At 33.8% G+C, this 20,710-nt stretch overlaps 1 protein-coding gene across 1 annotated transcript; it reads right to left on the bottom strand.

The window, feature by feature from the left end:
• Nucleotides 1-13,332: 13,332 nt before the first annotated feature.
• LOC120124841 (heavy metal-associated isoprenylated plant protein 9-like) lies at nt 13,333-14,688 on the bottom strand. The gene is made up of 4 exons (XM_039143414.1): nt 14,354-14,688; nt 14,084-14,270; nt 13,838-14,010; nt 13,333-13,635 (listed from the first exon to the last, which is right to left on the bottom strand). Exons 1-4 carry the CDS (start codon nt 14,372-14,374, stop codon nt 13,534-13,536), a joined length of 483 nt encoding a protein of 160 aa, XP_038999345.1. The 5' UTR covers nt 14,375-14,688; the 3' UTR covers nt 13,333-13,533.
• Between the last annotated feature and the right edge of the window lie 6,022 nt (nt 14,689-20,710).

The raw sequence follows: 20,710 nt of genomic DNA, 5'->3' as shown, positions 1-20,710 counted from the left end.
TTCTGGAAACTGCAGAAAATGCATATGAACATGAAAGAACATGTCAATAATTCAACATATGATCTACCCTAATGTTCATGAACATACTTAACCACACTAAAACCAGATAAAACACATAAGAAACATATTTAGCATTCTTACTGACATATTTTAACACAACACACATGGATCTAGCATCAAAAGTCAAGAATTACATATAAGTCAACTTTTACACAAGTTACTTAGTCATATTATGTATTTTAAGTCATTTCATGCAGCCCATAAGTCTAACACACCTCATACACATATTAACACTCATCAAAATACACCAAACAACTTTCCGAAACATATAACAACAATTATGGATTAAAGCACACTAGGCACTAAGAACACTTTTGTATACATCATTACCAAAGTTCAACATCATGTATTTATTCAAGAACTCAACATATTTAAGGTCACAAAAAATCTCAAATCATCAGCAACATCTCATACAAACCTCACTATAGAATCCCACATTTCCTTGGACTAGAAAATAAGTCCACATATGCTTTAGAACATCCAAGTCTTGTTTGATCACCATAGGATTCTCTCTCCTTGTTCTTCGTACAACAATAAATTCTCTTCAACATGTTAACAACAAGTGTGTGAACTAAAAGCCCAGTGATTGACTAACCATTCCTAAATTATGTATGTATTAAGGCTAAATGAGAACACTTCTAGATGTCATACAAACCTCGCTTGTTTTTACCTCAATGATCATACCAAAATGTCATGCCATAATGCACACATATATGTTTCAAATGCACACAAATATCATATTACATCAGGCTTTATATCGTTATACACACTATTGTAATCACACACACGTGCACTATTACCTTTCCTTCGAATTGCACACACAATCAAGCATTTATTTCGATTTATGAACCATTGACCCTTATTCTTAATGCAACTTACTCATCAACTAAATGGTCTCTATACATCTCCCTTTTATTTGTGGATTCACTTAAGTTCAAAACCACTGTTTCAGAGTAAATATAACTCCCAAACCTTACGATGAAATTATTCTCAGAGCTAAGCTCAATTCACCAACCTTACCACGATTATTACCTATCATAAACTTATAGAAAACATAGGGTTCCTATGCATGCCTTTCATATCTAAATGTCCTATTTAGAAGAATCGCCAAATAATCCATGTTTAGCAAGAGTAGTTGACACATATGCATAGTTTTAAGTGAATAGTTTTAGTTTAGAATTTTAAAAACAAATCATATTAGTTTTCATGATCAACCCATATTGGATAGCGATGTTGCTCGACTCATCCGTAACATATATTTTAATTCATACTTATACAAAATAACATCCATCAAGCGTAACATATACAATTCACAAGCATATATCAATAACAATTCACATATCATTTATAAAAAGAATACACTTACTATAGGGTCTTAATATAAGGAATTTTCCTCAACTAAGCCCTCATTTAACGTTGATGACATTCATCATCCAAGACTGAAAAGTCACTCGCCCTTATGGCGATTTAAGCACAATATTAATTTCAAACTACATTTACTTGCTTTCGATAGTTAATGCACCAATTTTACTTGATCAATGACTTAAATAACACCTCAAAGAAAATATTATCATGTCACAAAAGCATCCAAAACAGAGCAAAAAATTATTCTTTCAAAGTAGATCGAAAATCGATAAATAAAACAAAATTCTTACCACACAAGAGATCTAACATATTTAACACTTTGGAACTTGCTTCCTCACTTTAGAGTTGATCAAGAATGATCCAATTCAACATATAAACACATTTAAAATACTCAAGAACAACAACAATTAGACTAATTCCCGGATTTCTAAAAAATGGCAAAATTAAGCTTGTTTCCAAGAAAACAATATCCAAACCAATCCCATTTAAAAATATGTTTTAGTATGATAATATCACCTCTAAAATACCATATTCAACTTAATAAAACCTTTCAATAAAATAAGCATAATAATTAATTCCAAAAATTATAATATTTGAGAAAACTCATGATGAAAACCATGATAACTCAAGATCATCTTATTAATAGATCTTTAATCATCGAAGCATTAAAAAGAACCAAGGTTTAGGAATTACCTTGCTGGAAATTAAAAGAAAAAATGAAAGAAAGGTTGATGAAGAATCAATTTCACCAATAGTAGCACTAGAAAGTGGCAGCAAAGAATGGTGTTGAATGAAGGGAGAATGAGATGACGAATCAAGGTATAATGATATATAAAAAATCAATAAAGGAATCAAGGTATAATGATATAAAAAATCAATAAATCCATGTATAATTTCATGCATGTATTGCACTCACCTTGACACTTTATAATTTTTCCAAATATTTGTGTCTCACTATGTTCCACAATAAACCATTTTTATACTTGACTTGCTTCAATCGCAAATCAATCATAATCTGTATAAATCACAAATTCATAATGATACATATGTTAGTATTGTACTAATATAAACATATCCCAAAAATAACTCCATAATATATTTGGAACTCATATTCTACCAAATACTCGGTACTTAACAATTCCTTTTAACATTAGAACCAACTTTTCCAATTTACACAACAACCCATCAATTTTCCAGAATTCAGACAACTCGCACTACCTTTAAAGAATCAATATTCTGTATTGATATACATACTGGAATTCAATTACGATTCTTCCTTTGAAAACTAGACTCGAATATGAATCTATCCATATAAAGAACTCCTTCTAATTCATTTTGTACAATTTATGGTGAATTGTCAAAGTTGACCAACATAATCTGTTTTGCAGAATCTGCTGTCCGATTTTTCTAATCTTTCATTGGTCAAAAATTCATATCTTTTTGTACAAACCTTGAAATTGATCCCCGTTTATTTTAAATGAAACTAGATCGATATATGAACAAAAATATATAAAATAACCTCAAAAATTATTTTTATATAATTTCTGGTGAATTTTCGAACCTTCTTCCAGATTCAAAATCCAAACTGTTTTCTTTAACTTCATTCTTAGGTTCTTCAACAATTCTTTAAAGAGAAAATAACCTCAGTGACCAAAAATTCCTTATAATATACGATTTTAACCAACTCTTTTTGGATTTGCCAAAATAACCAACTAAATCGCAATGCGATCGATAATTCGCAACGCGATCTCCGGTATCGCAAATCAGTTTCCAGATTCGCAACGCGATTCTGACTATCACATTGTTATTTTCCGACTATCGCAATGCGAATATGTAAATCGCAATGCAAATATGTAAATCGCAATACGAATATGTAAATCGCAATGCGATTATGACTATCGCAATGCGATTCTGACTATCGCAACGCGATTCTGACTGTCGCAACGCGATTCTGACTGTCGCAACACTGAATTTCAAATTCGCAAGAGGTTTTAGTTTCGCAACACAAATGTTTTGGGTATATAACTACGCAATAGAAGCAACTCATAACCTAAATCCCTAAATCGCAACTCATTCCATCTCCATCTATCACTCTCTCCAGTGACATCCGTTCCTATATCCAACGACATCCTTCCCCATCCGGCAACAGGTTTTAGTTTCGCAGATCGTTTGTTTAGTAAATTAATTTACAATAATGAAATCATCTAATGTTGATCATGTTTGGATAGATTTGTGTTTTGGAGGGTCATGAGAGAATGTTCATGGTGTTTTACAATATATGCCTTTACCCATGAATCTTCAACTAAAACTGTCATTAAAAAAGTTAACTTATGAAACTCTAATGTTACGTGTTGCAAATAAATTGAATTTAGAGCCCTTATATGGATTTAGGCTATCTTATCAGAGAAAATCTAAAGTTTATTTGTTAACCGACAATGAAGATGTTGAACGATTCATTGCTTACATTAGTGTTTCGCAAGATGATGTTACATTGTATGTTGTTGAACCTAGAAGTAGTGAAGTTGGGTTAGTAGCTGGTAGTAATCAACTAAGTTTTTCAACCCCAGTTTATGGTGCTCAAAATTTAATGGTTCCACCACAATTTCATCACCAAGCAAATTTTATTTCACCACATTTCCAATACCAAACACAATCTCAAAACCCACAACCTTTCCCTAATCCAAATCCCAATCAACTTTCAGCACCAAATTCTGGTTTTCGTATTAACCAGTTAGACGATGATGAGCCAACAGAAAAAATTGTGAGTTCTAGTCGGTATTCGAAATTTGATCTTGGTCAATACCCGGACTTTGATCTTGGTCAATACTCGGATTTTGATGATGTTTCAGAAGAAGAAACAGACCCTGCGTGTAACCCTACGTGTAATGATTTTGATATTGATCAATACCCTAATTTTGATGATGAAACAGCCGTTGTCGAGGAAGATGTTGTTGATGATAATGAGGAGAAAGTTACGACTGTGAATGAACATGTTGAACATTCATTCTGTAATTCATATAACCCTGAAGAAGAAGAAGAAGAAGAAATCCCCAAAAAAAAGGTCCCCGAAGAAAATGCCACGGGAGTATAACTGGAATATGTCAGAATTACTTCAAATACCGAAAGAAGAGTTGGTAAAAATAGCAGTTGATTGTTACACAAAAATTATTCGTATCAAGAAAGATGATTGTTTTGATACAAAGGAAGACTTGAAGATAGCTTTGTATACGAAATGTGTGGAAGATGGCTATCAACTAAAAGTTAACAAATCAAGCAAAGATCGTTTCGAAACAAGTTGTATGATTGACAAAAATTGTACGTGGCGTATGATTGCAAAGAGGATAAAAGATTGCGAAATGTTTCAAGTTAGGACTTTTATTGATAAACATACATGTTCAAGAACCCAAGTTTTTCCTCACCATAGACAGACAAACAAAAAGGTGTTGGGTGGTTTTCTGGCTGAGTTAATGTTTTTGAATGGCAGGGTATATCGGGGACATGAAATTATGACTGACATGAATGCTCGGTTCAAGATTAGTATCTCATATTCTCAAACTTGGAAAGCCAAATGTTATGCCTTGGAATTGTTGAGGGGTCGCCAGAAGCATCGTTTGCCCAACTGCCGGCTTATTGTCATAATTTAAAGCTGAAAAATCCTGGGTCGAATCATATCAAAACATATAGAGATGGACGCTTTGAGTTGCTGTTTATCGCCATTGGTGCTGCGGTTAGTAAATCAGTATAATTTTGTTGACTCATTTTTGTTAGTTACATGCATTTCACATTTAAATGATTATATTTCTTGTGTATATGATTTTGTAGATTCGTTCGTTTATTACTTTCATGCGCCCAGTTATTATAGTTGACGGAGCACATTTAAAGGTGATACCTTGGAGTAAACTATAGCAGTAGCCATGGATGCTAACAATGGGATACTGCCAATAGCTTATGGGGTTGGCAAATCTGAAACCTCTGATTCATAGACATGGTTTATGGGGCATCTTAGGGATTGCATGGGTCCTATTAGCAATCTGACAATCATATCCGATAGGGCAAACTCAATTGACAACGCTGTTAGAAGGTGTTTCCCAGATGCTTTTCATGGACTTTGTGGTGTTCATTTATATAGAAATCTAAAATCAAGGTCTACTGGTATAAAAAATCACAATGGACATACTGGAAGCTGTAAAAACTTATCGGGAGTGGATTTAATAAGCATATAAATTGTTTAAGACGTGTTTTGCCTCAGTGTGCTCAAACACTAGAAGATGTCGGGTTTGAAACATAGTCAATATTACATTAACTTGGAGCAAGATATGGTTTCATGACGTCTAATAGTGCAGAATTAATCAACGCTCTAAGTCGTCATTCCCGGAAATTACCCGTTACTATGTTAATGGAGTTTTTTCAAGCCTCTATTCAACAGTGGTACTACAAGAAAAAAACCATGCAGGTTTATTTCTTTAAATTCGTAACTTATCATATTTACTAAGTATTTTATTTAAATTTAGGAACATTGGAACATCGTGTTACACCATGGACTGAAAAAAGATAACGAAACGTGTTGTGAAGTCAACGTCATGGAGAGTGAACCATGTTCAATACTTTGTTTGAAGTACTGGATAATAACTTAAATGGGCTTGTCGATCTAAATGCAAAGACGTGTAGTTGTATGAAATGACAAACATCTGGTTATCCGTGTGGGCATGTTATAAAAGTTGCTCTTCAGTTAAACCAAGATGATTCAAGCGCATACGCTATGGATTGCTACACTACAGAAGTATATCGACAGACTTATGCCGAGATTATCTACCCTATTCCACATCCTTCTGATTGGGACATATCAGATGACTTACAAACAGTTTTGCCACCAGTCATGGACAGAAGGCTACCTGGCCGACCAAAAAGTCACGATCGTATACCGCTAAGGGTGAAGAGAAGAAGAGATCGACATGTAGTCGGTGCAAGGAAAGTGGTCATACAAGGTTGACATGTGGATCACCAGTGCCATCACAATCATCTTTTCCTCTACCAAAATATGGATCCTCGTCAAAATCCAAAGCTCATATGGTGTCAAGAAAAAGGCAATCAAAATCGCAATCAAAATCAAAATCTCAATCACAACCGGCTTCACCTTTTGGACTATTAACTTAGGTGATTTTAAATGCAATGTTGTATTATGTGTAAACTTTTAACATTTTCAGTTAGCATGTATAGTAACTTGAGTTGAACATTGCTATGATCTGTTCAGTTGTTATCACTTATTACACATTCATTTGAATATCGCAACGCGAATTTGACTATTATGTGTATTTTATGTGTAAACTTTTAACATTTTCAGTTAGGCATGTATTAGTAACTTGAGTTTGAACATTGCTATGATATGTTCAGTTGTTATCACTTATTACACATTCATTTGAATATCGCAACGCGAATTTGACTATCACAACGTGAATTTGATTATCTCAACTCAAAAATCGCAACGCGAATTTGACTATCGCAACATGAATATGACTATCGCAACGCGAATTTGTCTATCGTAACGCAAATTTGACTATCGCAATGAGAAAATCGCAACGCAGATTTGACTATCGCAACACGAATTTGAGTATCGCAATGGGTATTTGACTATCGCAACGAGAAAATCGCAAAGCGTATTAGACTATCACAACGCGAATTGACTTTCGCGTTGCGATTTTGTCTTTCGCATTGCGATTTTGAGTTTAGCATTGCGAAAGTGTACCTCCAACAGGTCTTTTGCCTTCAATATGATGCAGATTGAAATCAACAAATCAACTTTTACATTTCAATCAATTAAACAAATCAATTTTTACAAATCAATTTTTATAAATCAATTAAACAAGCAAAAAATGATAATAATTATTATTTTCCTCATCAATTAAACAAATCAGACTTTTAAGAATCAATTAAACAATCAAAAAAAGTGTACCCTAGACAGTTGTTTATGCACCCATACATCAATTTCACGCAGCTCACTTCAGGATTAACCTGCAGAAACCAAACATTTGCTCAAATAACACTTTCTACACATCTAAAACCAACAAACAACAAATTATTATTGAATTCTAGGTACTTAACAACACTTGCATTTGACTTACAAATTGTTTATGGACACTTTCATAACGCGGATGCAGGTAGCCAGCGTCTCGAATATATCGCTCTAGCCATAAAATGCCGAAACCACAAGCCTACTGCACCTCTATCTCTATCGGTGGGAGGTAGAAACTGTGTACTTCCTATCGTCAAATGCTCCAAGCACATGCATACGAGAGGACCACAATCCCCTCTGGCTTCCGGCATTTGTTGTGGCACGGTCTCGTCTCTGATAACTGTAACATTGAACTTCTTTGGCTTCTTGTTTCTAGAATAAGTCTAATAATTAATCACATCCAAGAATTTAGCCAAATGAGAGCTCCATCCCTTAATAATATCTCTCAAATCAGTCAATGATATGTAATTTATCATGCTGTCATATACTATTATCTTCAGGGATGGGAGCTGAAGCTCGACGAGAAGCCAATGAGTACGTTCCAAAACAGGGATAAACACCTGTAATCATAAGTAATAATTCAAATTGCACACTTATTTATGAACACCTTTAAAATATTTTAAAAAAATAAATACTAACCTTATCGACCTCCCACCATGCAGGATAAAGTTTAGCTTGTCCATTAGCCAACACAAATGATTCCTGTCGTTGATTCTTCAAGTGAACTACGTGAAAAGACGTCGGCATAATTGTATATCGCGTATTTTTTTAATTTTTATTTTTCTTCAATTTCCTTACTATTAGAAGACGTGACACCCATGCATCAATATGCTGTTTTACAAAAAAAGACATATATTAGTGAATTACATAAATTTAAAAAAAAAATTAATCAAAATGAAATATAAGAAGAAATATAAGACTTACCCCCCATCGAAATAGCCATTGTCTTCAACCCCTAATAACACACCCCACCAAGACCGTTCAATCAACAAATGCATATCATCATTGAGTTTGTATATGTCAGCGTAACGCCCTTGGCTCCGCTCATGTAGATAAAAATCAACTACGATCTTAGCCCAAAGGGTATTATCCAGAATTGTTTCCGGTAGTTGTTTCCTCTCCACTTCATCTTCCGGAATGGTATTGGCCGGTAACTTATACGAAAGCCAACAGTCATCCATCATGTCCGGCACGTGAGGTGGTTTCTCAATAATTCGATATATTACGCCGTGTGAATCGGGCTCTAGAATGTTGGGAGGGACTTCTTCAACGATGGCAGTGGCCTCTTGAACGGTGGGAGGGGACTCGTGAGGGATGATAGGGGCCTCTTGAACAATAGGGGAGGCCTCTTGAACGATGACAGGTGAGTCGGACTTTTTCTTACCGATTCTTCGCACTATTGGGGTGAACGGAGACTTAATGGCACGTGCACACCGTCTGATGCGTGAACTCTGTCTTGCAAGAAAAACCCGACGTAGAGCATCCACCTTAGCGGGCCGCTAAAAATAAATTAATACATAAATCAGTAAATAAACAGACATGATATTAAATAGTGAAAACAAAGACAAATATATTTCAAACTTGCACGGTATTCACCCAAGTCATTATTCTATCATTGTTCACAAAATGTATCAGATAACATTCCAGAAGTAATCACTTATATAAACATTTAAAAGGACAACATATAGGTTTAGTGCAGGTTCAATGACAACATAAAGAGTAGTAGTTTATTCTTGAAACTTAAATTTTCAACACTGTGAAGTTAGTATTTGTCTTTGTCTTTTGGTTGAAGTAATGCAATTCATTCAAGTTTCAATTTGCAGAAGAAGAATAGAATCTGAAACTTAAAATCGCAACGCGAAAATGACTATCGTAACGAGAGAATCGCAATGCGATTTTCATTTCGCATTGCGATTCTTTCGTTGCGATAATCAAATTCGCGTTGCGATAGTCATTTTCGCGTTGCAATAGTCATTTTCGTGTTGCGAAAGTAAACTATTCTTCTTCTGGAAATTGAAACTTGCATGGATTGCATTACTTCAACCAAAAACAAATACTACCTTCACATGGTTAAAGAATAAACAGTTTAACAGTATTGGCAGCAACCAAATGAATTTACTAAGCAATCTAAGTGAAATTGTTAATCTAATTAAAATTACGAGTAAATTTATCATCAAGTTAAATATGAAAAATATTAAACTTACCTCGTTGCGTAGAGTATGAACCTCATTCTGCAACGATGCTACCATCTCACGTAGAGTAGCTACCTCACCACGTAAAGTAGACACCTCAACACGCCATGCACCATTGTCATCGCGTAAAGTACCGACCTCCTCACGCAAGGCATTGACCTCATCATGTAACTCCCCTAACTCATCCCGTGGAGGTAGAGGTGGAAAACAGGGAGATAAACGTCGTGGCATCTTTGCTGGTCGCCTATCATGAGGTGATGGTGGAGAAGAGGCTCGATGATGTGACAGAATAGGTGATGGCTCTCGTTGTGGAGGTGTATAGTCGGGTCGATCAGGTGATGGCTCTGGGTGAGGTGATGGCTCTCGAAGTGGAGGCTGCTCATCATCCGTGCCATCAAAAAAACGCTTACTAGCTTGCCACCAATCAGTGGCAAGCTCAGCTTCCGTGGGTGTCAGCCTCTGTAATGGAGTGTTGGACTCCTAACAATATAAAAGCTCAAACAAAGTTAAATGTGTACTAGTAATAACTTGTTTATAAACATATGGTAGTATTTGTGTTAACTTACATTATTTATTGTCGTATACGGTAGTAAATCTTCCCATTGTTGCAAGGTCCATTTCCTCTTCCAGGAAATAGCCCTAGGAATATCATTAGAAGTTTTTAATGCATATGTCTGCATGGCGGGAAAGGCCTCAAATATCCAAATCTACAAACAATATAATAACAAACATTAGTAATTGTTAAATAATAATTAATTATAATTTTAGAAACATTATATAAAAATTATTACCTTAAAGGCCCAAATAAAGCCTGACAAAGTGTATTTGGAACCATCGCCACTCAAAATTTTTCGATCATCAAAGGCAGACGACAACTTATTCCATGTAGCTTCCATAGATACGAACCCCACGGAAACAGGTTCCATGCATTTAGGTCCTCTACCAATTTAATTAGATCATTAGGAATAGGTTGTCTGGCCTCTCTGCCTAAAAAACCAGCATGCAAAAGTATTAGAAGGCATACTCGGACAACATCGACGTCATCCATCCGAGTAAAACCATCTTTTTTATTCAATAATCTCGTCAAGTCTTCCACGTGTAAATTCGGCTTCTCCATTGATAGCTCAGGAAAAACCCGGGATAACCATGATAGGTGGGTAATATGTCTAGTATACCGACCTACATCATCGTGTCCGAAGCGTAGACCGGTGATTAAGCAAAACTCCTCCCGCCCAAAACACGTATACGCCGGTGGAAAATCAAACCATATCTCTTCATCACGACTTTGTATAGTCTCTGGTAGATCGTTAGTCATGGTTTGAAGAAACATATGGGTCAACATAGCATCTCCACCCGGATGTTGTACTTTCAGCCATAGCCCGAAGCAAGTATCCTCAAATATTTTTCTTTGTGCAGGTGAAAGCTTCGACGCAATTGTTTTGGACAGGCTTAATTTATTTCTTAAGGTCAATTGAGTCGAATAAAAGTTCTACAAAAACAATAAACATACCAAGTGAGATATACCAAAAACTACACTGTGAAGATATACCAAGAACAATAAACATAAAGAGTAGTAGTTTATTCTTCAAACTTAAATTTGCAACACTGTGAATTTAGTATTTGTCTTTGTTTTTTTTTGTTGAAGTAATGCAATTCATTCAAGTTTCAATTTGCAGAAGAAGAATAGTTTCTGAAACTTAAAATCGCAACACGAAAATGAAAACCGCAACACGAAAATGACTATCGCAACGCGAATTTGACTATCGCAACGCGAAATGAAAATCGCAACGCGAAACTAAAATCGCATTGCGATTCTGTCGTTGCGATTTTCATTCTCGGTTTTAAATACTAAAATTGAAACTTGAATGGATTGCATTACTTCAACCAAAAGACAAAACAAAAACAAATACTAAATTCACAGGGTTTAAAGACTAAACAGTTTAGCAGTATTGGCAGCAATCGAATGAATTTAATAAGCAATCTAAATGAAATGGTTAATCTATTATTGAAATTACCAGTAAACTTATCATCAATTTCAATATGAAAAACCTAATAATAATGCAAAAATTTCAAATTAAAAATAATTAAAAAAACTAACCCTCGGTGGTTGATTTGGTTGATTTTCCATTTCTGACCGTGAATGTGAGGGTAGCTCTGAGAGATGGAGATAGACGTATTTCGCCGGAGATGGGGACTGATTTCATCGGAGATGGGGACAGATGTCGCCTTAGAGAGTGAGAGATGGAGATGGGACTGAGTTGTGATTTAGGGTTTTAGGTTATGAGTTGCGATTACGGGATATATTGTGGACGGTTCAGTGTTTCGATATATTAATATTCGTGTTTGGAATTTGAAAAAAAAATACGCGTTGCGATAATAATGGCGCTTTGAAAATCGCATTGCGATAGTCAGCATCGCGTTGCGACAGTCAGAATCGCGTTGCGATAGTCAGAATCTCGTTGCGATAGTCAAAATCGCGTTGCGATAGTCATAATCGCATTGCTATTTACATATTCGCATTGCGATAGTCGGAAAATCGCAACGCGAATTTGTAAAATCGTAATGCGATAGTCAGAATCGCGTTGCGAATCTAGAAATTGATTTGCAATATCGAAGATCGCGTTGCGAATTATCGACCGCATTGCGATTTAGTTGGTCATTTTGGCAAATCCAAAAAAAGTTGGTTAAAATTGTATATTATAAGGTATTTTTTGTCACTGAGGTTATTTTCTCTTCTTTAAAATCACTTAACTCATCAAAACCCATAAAAACAAGAATCAAAATCCCCTTCATCAACTCAATATGAACTTGAACATGAAACCCTAGTAATATTCATGTCAAAATGTAGATAATTGAACGTAGAACGTTTTTCCTAATCGCACCCAAGTCTAATTCTCAACAAGATTGGTTCAAAATTCAAAACAAGAATACCTACTTGCAAGCTTGGAGGTGTCGGTCTTGGATGAAGAAGAAGCTGAAGATGCTTCATCATATTTGATATTTTTAATGATAATTAGATCTAGCACATGCTTAATATAATATCATAATGGAAATTTTTTTATTCAACACCATAGGAAATTCCAGTTTTGCCCTTAATGAATCTCCATAATCATCATAAAACCAAACCATCTGATCCTTATCATATTATAAAGTCAAACATGAATTATTTTTACTTTTATTTCCGAAATTCACCTTAAATTTTTAATTTTGCATTTTAGTCACTAAATTCCACTATTTCGGTTAAATCTAAAAAATTGCACAATTCCAAACCAAATTTCTCTGATCCAAAATATTAAAATAATATTTCCAACCATTTTATAACATTCTTCAAATTTTTGTAAAATTCCAATTCGATCTGAAATATCGATTCATTATCGGCTTTAACCCTTTCTAACTTTTCTTTACTAAAATTTCAAATCCAAAAATATAATTTCTATAAAACTCCACTATCAAGAGTAAACCATCTATTTATGGAATAAAATTCTTTTTAGGAAATTATCACTTAATTCCCTAAACTTTTTCCCCAAATTTCTACTTTGACCATCAAACTTTCAAAATTTGCATTTTGGTCATTATCTAATTTTTTTTTGAGGTATTACATTAAGGGTCAAAATATGTTATCAATTGAAAATACTGATAAAATATCTAAAATATATACTAATTTAATATTTTTACGAGATAACTACCTAACATGTATATACTATATGCATCAATCATCCCTAAGTAAATTTTAAGTAATAACAAAGATCCAAAAGCAATATAAATTATAATTGCTTGTCACCTTGCTAAGGCCCCACTGCCATGCAGTTGATCAATAACGCTCACAAATAGCTTTTTGCTGGCTAAGTTGCAAAAAGGGTACTGCTCTTAAATTTGTATGGAACTTAACCGAACTAAGATTTCTCATTATATTATACCTCTCATTTTTAATATCTTTCTCTTCAGCTGCTCAGCACAGGCTTGACAATGCATGTCTACATTAACCTCCACGGTTTCTAACCCACTAACCTGGAATATTAACCCAATTAGTATCAATAATAAGAGATGGGTGCAATATTTTATATCAGGGGATGAACTTATAATAAGAAATTTTCGAGCTTACGATTGCCCCGGCCACCCCTCAGTTGATCCCTGCCGTTAAAAGAATACTTGTACATATGAAGTGTTAGTGTTTCTGTTGTTTTAGTGAGGTGAAATTAATTCCACTAACCTGTGAAGGCACAACTTCTGGCATAGGTTCACCCTCAGCTGTAGGCAAAGGGGACAGCACTTTAGCTCTTCTCTTGGTTTTCTTCACGATTTTAGCGCACACTGCTTGGGGTTCCATAATTCCCTTTATTGACACTTGGTTTTGAGCCATATCGATTACGACTCCTTCCACACCTGCTAACCATTTGAGTATATTTTTATTTTTTGCAAAATAGATAGTAATCGATATGGATTAAAATATAAATACCCCTAATCTTCATGATGCATTTCTCAATCTTCTTTGCACAACCCACACAATGCAAGTCCAAAAACAAGATACAAGGAAGCGGAGGCGGAGGCGGCTGTGGTGGTGCTGGTGGTTCCACTTTCTTATCTTCCTCCGGCTTCTCATCTGCTTTCTCTTCTTCTGGTTGAGCCTCTGCCGGCGGTTGCTCCTGCAAAAACATTGAATCACACGTACAGATTATGGCATGCAAATTGTTTTTTTTTCCTTTCATGAACAAAGCCTGCCTCTCACCTGCTTGGTTTCCTCACCCATTTCCTCTGTGAATTAACTTAAACGAAGTTAATCAGTAGTAGTAGATTAGTTTTTATATAGAAGAGAGTGAGATGGACGGTGGGGTTAATAGCTTATAAAAGCAAATGATGCGATTCCACAGCACATGTAGTGCCACTTAGCCTACAAAGAACCTCTTAGTTTAATATTTCTTTTGGAAATCTTTCCAATCTCCAAGGCACAAGATGTTAAGGAAAATAAGAGGAGGTTGGGGGAACCAGTGAAGCAGAGCTGGCAGATTTATAGAGATGATTGGGGGTGAAAGGGGGCTAAAGGTTTGATGTGAAAAATATGACCAAATTTATGATGGTATTGCAATATGTTCTCCAAACATGGAACTATAATCAAATATTAGGAGAAATAAAATACTGCCTAAGTTAAAAAAAATGAAGTTTAAATTGATAAGGACATAAAGTAGTATTAGATCAGAAATTTTGAGTAGGCAAAAGTCCTTCCTTCTCACTCTCTATATACATCTGTCCCCGCATCTATCATCCCACTGACCTTAGAGGTGGATTTTTTCAATTTCCCTGAGGTGTGTTGAATCCTGTTTGGACAACTTGGAAATTTACCTTGACTTCTTTGGTGTGGTGTGATTAAGTTCGTCAGATCACATGCTTTGTCAAATAGGAATGGAATGAAGGGAGACGGAGGGGATATAGTCGCTGAAAATTTCAAATTCTTATATATTTTAGATTTTTTTGTAGTTTTTATTGATAATTTATTTTCATCTTTTTAAAATTTTATAAATTCGCTCTTAACATAAAATCATGCATTCACCCATGTACTATCCAAACCTTTATCTTCTTTGGAAGATTTTGGTGATCCATTGTTATTGAAAATGAGGTTTGAAACATAGATCTTCTTTGGCTTTCCACCTATTAAGCAAAAATGGTTCTATGAATTTATGGTCACGTAACTTTATGTGTTTGGTAAGTTAGGAGGTAGCATTAGCTTTTGTCGGGTGCATGATCCATGCAGCCTACTGATAATGAAAGCTCTACGTAACTGTTAGCCTAGCTTTCGGCTGGATAAACATGGAGGACAAGAAACTGTCCACTCATTTCAGCCTTTTTGTTTTGGACGTTTACTTGGTATGTTTTTGTTATGTCAAAAATAAAAACAGCAGAAACTGCTGAACATGCACGTATATCGTCTCTCATGTTTATAAATATACGTTTTCTTATATAGTATGTTTGTATTGTATTCAAAATCACATTCATATATTTGACAATTTAAACTATTAATATTTTTGCTAGTTATATTAAAAAAGAGTGGTTTTAGTTATGCATTGAAATGAATCATGAATATAAGATATACCATATTGGATAAAAAAAACGTTGGGATCAAAAAATGTATTTAGCTTTTGCGTGTAAGGAGGTACAATATATGTATCAGAAAGTTGGTGTCACATGGGATGTTGACCTTGAAATTGCAGACCTTAGTCTTCCTTTCTTTTTCAATTTCTTTTCACTTCCATGGCTTCTTTCTTAGGTTTCGAAAAGGCTCTTACAATTTACCCTGCCTTGAAAATAAGAAAGATGTTATAAATATAGCATAATTAGTTGATCAATACATCCCCATTTTATAGCACTCTTTTGAAGTTTTACCATTGTTTATCTATCCATAGAGGGGTTATTTATCCTTCCAAGTTTCGATCTGTCAAAACCAAAAGAATAAGGACTTATTATATATTTAATCTAAAAATTGGAGGACACAAAAGTCTAATTTTACTTAAATTTAACATGAAAAGGACCTAAAATGTTATTAAACCAAAAATTTTGGAATCCCCTCCCACTTTCTATATAGTTCCATCTTGATACTGCAGTTCAAACTATATCTTTCCACATACATCATATAATGTCAATGTCTTTAAAAAAAAAATCATCAGATAATTCAATATTTTTCATGATATACTATAATACTAACCTTAGTTGAGAAAATAAAATTTTCAGTTCTTTATATGGGAACTTTTTTAAACTGTATTTGTATGGAAATAGAAGCCGTTAGTTTTATTAAAAAGGAAATATACAAGATTACAATGAAATGAGCGTAAGTTAAACATATAATTAGGATATTTTCTTACAACCATTATACAAGAAATAGGCTTTACACAAGGACCGTACAATGAAAAGGTTAAAAATTCATTCAAAAAATTCTAACAAAAGATTGATATGTACATATCTGATTGCATTGATAAACGAACCATAACTAGGGGAGGATACACTAAGCTCCCTAAGGGTCAAGTGCATCCCCATTATTTTGTAAAAAAAGTGAAATTTAGTATAATATGTTAAAGAAAAAAGGGGAAAAAATTTACACCCCCATTATTTTAAAGAAAAAAAATTAAAATTTTGGACTCCCATTTATAAATTTATGGATCCGCTATTGACCACAACGTGAGAAGAAAGTATTGAAATACTATTGACAAATGCAAATCAAAGTCTAGCGTTGTGAGACAATAGTATCCGAACGCAAACCACACATTCAAATTTAATTTGATGGTCCACAACAGAAAATATCAACAATATGATATCATCTTGATCAACCGATACAATATCAAATACGACCCTAAGAAAATCAAACGTAAAAAATGACCAAACGACATATAGAAAAAATCGAGATATTTTTATAAACACGTGGAAATGACTCAGCAGATACTTGGGATAGCCGTAAACCACCCCAATTCTTACTCTTGTTTCTCCTTGCTCCAAATTTTACTCTTTTCCCAATTTCACCCAACAAATATATATGTTAACCGATGCAATGTTCAGCCAGGAAAATCAATATATAAATTTTGTTGTTCTATAGTTTGAACTAGTTTTTAATCATAAATTCAATCATAACAAATGTTAATGTTAGTGTGCAAATAAAAATAAAAATAAAAGATTTTATTATATTTTAATAGCTTTAGATAATAAATCTGATTGTTTAATCCTTTTCACTTAAATATATTAAATAAATATTTTTTTATTAAAATAACACTTATTTTCATTTAATTTTTAATTTTTTTAATAAAAGTATTCCCCATCAACAGTGTTTTTTGAAAAGTGTTCTTTTTTTATTGCAAAGTACGAGCTGGTTTGCACAAACAGGGTGCATGTCTTCATTCACCAGCTGAACTACAGCAGCGGACGGATTGGCAAACAAGTGAACTCCAACAGGAAGCGACTGCGCAGCTTTAGCCATGGTATCGACTACTAGCACGGATTAAGGTAGAACTAGATCTCAATAGAGGCCGAATCTCTTTAACAACTTTAAGTTACATATATAATTTTACCTTTATTATTTATTTATTTCAAAAAATATAAATGATAACATCAAATATACATAGTTCTATATTTATATGAAATAACAAATTAAAAAATTAAAAATTAAAGTAAAGTAAATAATAAAAATTATGATTTTTAAAAAGTGCAAAAGACATAACTATCACATAATCACAATAAAGCGTGTCGTTCCTTCAAATCTCGAAATGCATCCACGAGCGATGTTGTACTAAAGCTCATTGCAATATCTCTTTCAATGTTGATAAGCATGCAACTCTAAAAAAATTCATCCTCCATTTTGTTGTGAAGTGTTATCTTGAGGGTATTCATTGTAGAAAAAGTTTTTTCAACACTTGTTGTAGAAACTGTGAGAGTTAATAGAAGTTTTACCGTTCGAAATATTTATGGATAAGTGTTCACTTTCCTAGTATCCACCAACCACTGACTTAGGTCAGAGGTTGTCAACAATTTTCTTAGACTTGAATTCCAAGATAACTCCCCCTCATAATGACTCAATTCTGTTCGTAAATCATTCTTTTCAACTTCTATGAAATCTTCCGAATAAAATTTATTCACAAGATTGCAAACGTCTTCAACCTTGAAAATTTTTGTAACCGTCTCTTGGCTCCAAAGCACAACCAAGAGTTAATAACTCTATTGACTTCTCATTAAAACTACTATTTAACTCTTGTAGTTTGAACATCAACTGTAGCATAAAAATTTTCTACTCGATAATGATGTTCAACTGTAAAATGATCTTGTTGGCGACGAGCGCAGCCTCCTCTTTCTCTATAAATAGAACTAATATATGGGATATCTATGTTGCGACTTTCACAAAATGAGGTAACCTCCATAAAAAGATTATTCAATCCATCATCTCTAAATTTCTAAAAAAGTATCTTTGAACTCTCAACAAGATGTAGTGACTTCAAAATATCCTTAGATTTTGGTTGTAATGATTGAGAAAGTGAATCAGTGATTTCTAATATTTTCTTCATAAGATGTAAAATGAAGACAAAATCAAAGAAAGTCGAAGTCTATAAAGTTGTCGCCGCTTATCCATGTTCAGAAGATGTACTTCCTTCATCAATGAGTTTATATAGAACAACATAAGTGACACTAACATTTTTATCAAGCTTGAAATTGATCTCAAGTAAGAACCTCATCGAGTATCACTTGCCCTCTACAAATTACTTGTTTGATTCAAACCAGTTCCAGCTTCAAGTTGTTCTTCTTCAATCGAATGATTTATCTCGTCAGAATAATCATTTTTTAGTTCATCAATGTGCTTATATGAGGCTAGAACAACATTGATAATAAATGATAACTTGGGAAAAAATTGATAAACAAGTATGACCTCTTTCGCTGCAGCTTCTAGTGCCAATTGTAAACGATAGGACAAAACAATGCACATAGTAAGCAAAATGACACTCATTGCTAACTAATGCTTGTAACTCATTCCACTTTCCTTGCATGTTACTTGCATCATCATAACCTTGGCCTCGAATATTCTTTATGTCAAAGAAATAACGAGAAAGAATGGAAAATACCTCATCTTTTAAAGTTACTGCTGAAGTATTAGGAACATGAATAATGCTAAAAAAAAGTTCCTTTACTAGACCGAAATTATCAACATACCGTAAATAATATACATTTTTTGTTTTCTTGATACATCCCCTACTTCATCAATTATAACACAAAAAAATTTCTTCACGAATTGCTCTCTTAATTTTCTCTGCCAGAATATGTAAAATCTCCTTTTGTATCTCAGGCGAATTGTAAGAAGCGTTTTTTGGAGCATTTTCTAATACAACTTTTTCAACATCTTTATTATTTTGTTTAACATCGAGCTAACAATGTTAAACAAAAGCACTCTATTGGGAGGCAACCCGTTTTAATTATTTTTGTCCATTTTTTTATTATTTTTTGTATTTTTTTTTATTTTTTTTTAGGTACCCATGTATTTTTCTAATTGATCTCGGAATTATAAACATGATGTTGGTTTAGAATTTTATCGTAAAGTAGAGAATTTTAACGCGGGTACGTCCTCCGACAACTTGTCTTCTGAACAACCCACCGATGCTAGACATGGAGAGTATTTTTTTCCCCTTCTCTTTTACTTTATTTATTTCGTATTAGGACAATACTCTTTAAGTGAGGGGTAAAATTGAATCATATTTTCCCCTTATTTTCACATGCTTGAATTTTGGTATACTTTAGTTTGAATATGCTGATTTTTTTGTTGAATATCTTGAGTTTTGTTGAACATGTTTGAATGTCATGAAAGTCTTGGATACATTTTTGTTTGAATTAAGATGTGTGAAAATGGATAGTGTGACTAGTGTTTTTCTTGAAATTATTATGATAACATCTCATGAGTTTGTTGGTTGAAAGTGCACTTTACTTGATACTAGTTATACCTTTTGGTCATTTTTCTTGCTCATTTTTCTTGTCTTGAGTGTATCGAACTTAACATTTATATTCTATAACTTGCTTGTGAATGCATGTTGAGACTATGTTTGGATTTGATGTTTTGAAATGATAAGAGCACTTAGGATTAACCCATCTTTCATACCTAAAAAAATGTCTACCCATTTGTTTTTCCCTTAGTTAGTCACTTTGAGCCATTTTCGCTTTCGAAGTCTTTGATTTTATCTCTATTTTGCTACGTTTTTTGAGATAAGAGAACAAATTATTCCACGGAAAAATAAAAAGAAAAAGAAAAAAAAGTGCTTGAAAAAGGGAAAAAACACTTTGAGAGTACATAGTGAATCCATGCGAGGGTGTTAAGTCTTGTTGCATTTGAAATTAATGGATTAATGGGATGTTCTAGTTTTACCATAAATTTATCATATTTCATGTTTTTCTATTTGATTGTTATTTTGGTTCAAATATTTGATTTGGACTTGACTTTTTTGTTATCCTAAGATATGAAGCGAGACGATGGAAGGTAAATGGAAAAATTAGTATGTTGAACTGAAGTATGCTTGAGGACAAGCATTGAATAAGTGAGGGAGAATTTGATAAGTGTTGAATATTGCATATTTTT

Source organism: Hibiscus syriacus, unplaced genomic scaffold (assembly GCF_006381635.1).
Source record: "Hibiscus syriacus cultivar Baekdansim isolate YM2019G1 unplaced genomic scaffold, ASM638163v2 tig00110429_pilon, whole genome shotgun sequence".
Lineage (NCBI taxonomy): Eukaryota > Viridiplantae > Streptophyta > Magnoliopsida > Malvales > Malvaceae > Hibiscus > Hibiscus syriacus.
This window is presented reverse-complemented; position numbering and strand designations above follow the sequence as displayed.